At 40.0% G+C, this 5431-nt stretch overlaps 1 protein-coding gene across 1 annotated transcript; it reads right to left on the bottom strand.

Moving 5' to 3' along the window:
- Nucleotides 1-4067: 4067 nt before the first annotated feature.
- On the bottom strand, nucleotides 4068-5045 carry or95a1 (odorant receptor, family 95, subfamily A, member 1; the record flags this gene model as incomplete). The annotated part of the gene is made up of 1 exon (XM_080527297.1): nucleotides 4068-5045. The coding sequence occupies one exon, from the start codon at nucleotides 5043-5045 to the stop codon at nucleotides 4068-4070; it is 978 nt and encodes a 325-aa protein (XP_080383423.1).
- Nucleotides 5046-5431: the final 386 nt, after the last annotated feature.

Below are 5431 nucleotides of genomic sequence, written 5' to 3'. Positions count from 1 at the left end.
GGTAGAAGCAGTCCTTCAGTCTGTTTGTCTTAGCGGCCGGGGTCCTGTACCTCCTGTTCGAGGGCAGCTTGACAAAGTGTACGTGGGTCGGGTCCCTGGAGATCTTGGAGGCCCTCCTGAGACAGCGTGTGTTGTACAGCTCCTCCAGAGAGGGGAGGGGGGCGCCGGTGATTGATGATTGATGATTACGGTCAGACTCTTCTGAGAGGTCACATTTCCTGGAGGCTCTGTCAGGTTCTGCATGTTTCAATATGGCCTGTTACCTGAAGAATTGGCAAATACAAATCTGAAATGTTGACAGAAATAAAAAGTCAAAGTTCTCAATGCACACAGTGGAGCAACAGTTAACATTGTACTGTACATTTCCCCAAAGCTCAATGTCTTCTTCAGGGTACATTTCAGTTAAGTCAATGCAGGAAACACATTCAATGTACAATTCACTGATTCCATATAGTGAATTTATTTTCTATAATTTCTTAATAAATTGAGAGTGAGAAGCTTTTCAAAAAGCTTTCCAATATGTTATTGACTACTGTATCAATAATAATATTATCAAACACTTTGGACGAAGCAAGTCTATGAGCTTACCAGAGAGTCACCGGTTGAAGACATTACAATGGGTTGGAGGTGATGGGTTGTGGATTTTTATACACATTCCCTATAACACCGCCTTGATGCAAAACATCTCTGGGAAAAGTGATTTTTTAATTCCAAATCTGTCGGACAGTTTCTTGATTTCTCAAGGGATAGATTCATTTCATGCCATTGCCATAATGCATCATGTTTGCAATTATGAGTTCCTCATAGGGGAAAAGTTTTAATAGGTTGTTGACTTTTAAATTTTTATAGGATTAGGAACTCTTCAGAAAAACTAATTAGGATGTGTAATTATAATAATAAAAATACATTAGACTTATATAGCGCTTTTCTAGACACTCAAAGACACTTTACAAACTGAAAAGATCGAGGACTAAAATAAAAAGAAACAAAAAAAGAAATAAAAGAAAGTATTGGGGTCTAATTAATTTTTGGATTACTAAATCTAAATCTAAGTGTCTTTGTAGGACGATCTACACTGTATACTGCAAGTATATCTACCCAGTGAGCAATAGACGTCTTTTCAACCTCGCGTCTACAATATAAACCAATATAGACCAGCTATATTACGGCTATATTTTCTACTTATCTTAAATGCATGAAAACCGTTATTAAACCCCTCTAAACTGTCAGAATACGTCCCAGACGTCATGTAGTATGAGATTCCATGTAGTCTAGCATAGTTATTCATGCGGAAGTGGTGGTTTAAATTGCGTCTATACGTCGCTGTCCTTTAACCCAGATAAATGCGGTCTGTGTCTAAACCTGTTTTAGTCTAGCAGCACGTTGAGTTTAAATTAATACCCTAAACGCCTGTAGATTGTCAAAATATGTACCAGACCGTAATTTAGTCTGAGATTCCATGTAGTCTAGCATAGTTATTCATGCGGAAGTGGTGGTTTAAATTGCGTCTATACGTCGCTGTCCTTTAACCCAGATAAATGCTGTCTGTGTCTAAACCTGTTTTAGTCTAGCAGCACTTTGAGTTTAAATTAATACCCTAAACGCCTGTAGATTGTCAAAATATGTACCAGACCGTCATTTAGTCTGAGATTCCATGTAGTCTAGCATAGTTATTCATGCGGAAGTGGTGGTTTAAATTGCGTCTATACGTCGCTGTCCTTTAACCCAGATAAATGCGGTCTGTGTCTAAACATATTTTCTACTTATCTCAAATGCATTAAAACCGTTATTAAACCCATTCTATTGTCCTTACGCTCTACTCTATGACTATGAGGCTGGGAAGACAAATCGGCAACACACTACATGAACTGAATTGAGATTATATAGAAAAATAGTAATAGTACCAGGTGTTGATGACTGCAGAGGAGAGTCTATCATTGTAGAGTCATCAGTGGCTTTTCAAACAAAGATCAAAGCACATGAACAACTTTAAACTGGAACAAGTAGCACAGAATGAGAGGAAAGACCAGTTATATTTTAAAAATACAAACGCATTGCTTACAGGCATATTCTTCTTTGTCCTTTTCTTTTAATTCAAAGAGGTCCATAGAAACTGATCGTTAAAAGGAAATATCGTTAAAATGTGCTTTCTTAAATACAAAAAACGTCACATAATAATCGCATTACGTTTTGCTACATGTAACCGGTTGGTTATTATTTCCAGTTTGCGGTTAATGTAATTTTGGTTAACAAATGCTTTCTTTCGCTACGATTGGAGACGGGTTACCACGTGACCATGGGACGTATTGAATTTCCCGGTTGGAACAGTGAAAAGTAGTATTTTTGGGATGTTTTGTACATTGGCACTACATTATTATTGTTAAAACACTATTCCACTAATACCATTATTATTATATAGTGGAATGCCTATAGAAACTATTGTTGTGGTTAAACCGTGACCTACATTGACGTGCCAGAGAATGAGTACCCTCCCTCGAAACCATCGCGGGTATCGCTTCTCGGCCTTTTGGCTAAGATCAAGTGTATCTGTTCTTATCAGTTTAATATCTGATACGTCCCCTACCCGGGGACGTTATATTAAATTGATTTTTGGAGCAGGGAGATGGAATAGGGGCTTGCTCCGTCCACACCACGCATCGACCTGGTATTGCAGTACCTCCAGGAACATAATATTTCAACGGCATTTCAAGGTCTAAATATACGCCAAATTGGAAATTGAAACAACGTCTATGTTTAGATGTTGAAATGCCGTTGAAACATAGACAGGGAAACAACGTCTATGTTTCAACGGCATTTCAACGTCTAAACATAGACGTTGTTTCAATTTCCAATTTGGCGTATATTTAGCCTAGATTTCGCCTAGACGTCTACAGGCCATTTAGACGTTGTTTAGACGTCTAATCAACGTAAAATTGCTCACTGGGTAGTGTTAAAACGTATCACTAATTAATATTTGGCAAAATATATGGCAAATGTTGCATGAGCCTTTATATGCTATAAGCTCTGTGATAGTGAGCTATTTGCAACCGTTAAAACATTTACATTTTACATTGCATTGCAACACAATGAATGAACATTGGGCTACATATGACTGCTGAAATTACCATCTCAAAAACGGATTAGTTCCTTTTACAAAATCAACCGTAATTTCCCTTTACATACATCCGATTATTGTACAAAACAAAAGTTACTGTGAGCGCACATTCTTACTTTGAGCGCAGTCGTGCGTCAGTCACAAGTTTGGAAGTACAGTGACACCTACTGCATTGGTTTACTATTTCTCCTCCAAGTTTTAACTTAGTTGATTTCATATGTATGCTTGACAGTGGACACCTTTCTACCAATTAAAAAAAGATGTGGTTGTGGAACAATGTAAACGCACAGTTTGGTAAAATACAAGATTATTTTACTTTATTCATGAGATTATCCCTGTTCATTGTTAGCCACCCTATACACAGATTCATAGACTATTATGATTATGATTGCTACATAAAGTCTACAATGAGAACGTATTTATTGATCACTCATGATGAATAATTATCTATTGTATATTATTCATGATAAATATTATTCATGATCACATGCCTATTTGATTCATGTGATATCTGACATAACACGTTATTCAAATTACCAATGTGAACATTTTATGAATAACGTGCAAAATGTTGTAATGCACTGCACCTAACTTTGATAGAATTTCACTCAATTGCCAAACATATGAACATTTCAAAATATCTGTAATGTAAAATTCTAAGATAGCAATAATAAACCTACATACAATGCAACATAATAAAAGTGCAACATTTAATCTCACCCCTAGAGAGCAGCATCACCATGGAATTGATAACACAATGTTGAAACTGGTGTTTTACGACTTGCTGCTTGTTTCTGTTTTTTTGCAAACATAATTTCTATGGCCGTCCACCTTGCTTTCATTATTTTGATGTATTGCAACTGACTAATATGTAATGCATATCATGGAGGTTGGTATGTACATTAGATATTACGTTTTCTGTAGGCTACAGATTGAAAGTTGTCTGTGCAGCTCAGGAGTTTGGACCGGTTAATTTCCCCCCAGGCTTGGCTGTGGCTCTAGGCCTGACCCTGTTTGGTGAGGAGCTGCACAGGAAAGCCCTTCTCATGTGACCTCTGAGGCTCTCGTCCCGCAGTCCATAGATGAGCGGGCTGAGGAAGCGGGGCAGCAGGACAAAGCAGAAGTAGTTGAAGAAGGAGATGTGCTCCTGCAGCCAGTCCACGTGCAGCCTGATCATACTCTCTGTGATGGGCTGGGTGAAAGACATCATGCACAGCAGCAGCTGGAAGCCGTGTAGCAGCACCGTGTGCATGGCTTTCCCCACCGAAGCACGGTCCTGCCGCATCTTCCTGGTCTCCAGCAGGATCCTAACATAGGTGAACAGGATGATGAACGCCACCACAACGAAGAACAGCCCGTTGAGGGAGACCTTGAACAGTGTCTGGACTGGCGAGGCATTGAGGACAGAGGTCTTGCAGAACACAGGGGTGGAGAGGACGTCCACCCCAGGCTGAGGTTCTCCCAGAGAGAAGTCCACAATGGGGAGGACACAGCTGATCACCCACAAGCTCAGGATGATTGCCCAGATGCGATCTGCTTGCCAGGCTGCCGGGCACCTGAGGGGGTAGATTATGGCCACATAGCGCTCCAGCGACATGGTGGCCAGGATTAAAGGAGTGTTCTGGAAGGTGGCCGTGGCGAAGAAGAGCAGAGGGGTACAGTAGACGATGGCAACGCGCACCTGGCCCATGACGAAGAGGAAGAGAAGGACGGAGGAGAGGAGCGACAGGGTGTCGTTGATCAGCATGTAGGCAAAGAGGATGTAGCGTGAGCTCTCCAGGAACTGCCTGTGAGACGCGAAGGTGTGTAGCATGATCACGATGCAGTAGAGAAAGATGCTGAAGAAGGGGATGACCACACACACCTTGATGATTACTGTCAGACTCTTCTGAGAGGTCACATTTCCTGGAGGCTCTGTCAGGTTCTGCATGTTTCAATATGGCCTGTTACCTGAAGAATTGGCAAATACAAATCTGAAATGTTGACAGAAATAAAAAGTCAAAGTTAATGCACACAGTGGAGCAACAGTTAACAACGTACTGTACATTTCCCCAAAGCTCAATGTCTTCTTCAGGGTACATTTCAGTTCAGTCAATGCAGGAAACAAATTCAATGTACAATTCACTGATTCCATATAGTGAATTTATTTTCTATAATTTCTTAGTAAAATGTTTCCAATATGTTATTGACTACTGTATCAATAATAATAAAACATTTTTTTTAAATCAAACACTTTGGACAAAAGCAAGTCTATGAGCTTACCAGAGAGTCACCGGTTGAAGACATTACAATGGGTTGGAGGTGATGGGTTGTGGA

Source organism: Nansenia antarctica, assembly GCF_963989245.1.
Source record: "Nansenia antarctica genome assembly, chromosome: 3".
NCBI lineage: Eukaryota > Metazoa > Chordata > Actinopteri > Argentiniformes > Microstomatidae > Nansenia > Nansenia antarctica.
This window is presented reverse-complemented; position numbering and strand designations above follow the sequence as displayed.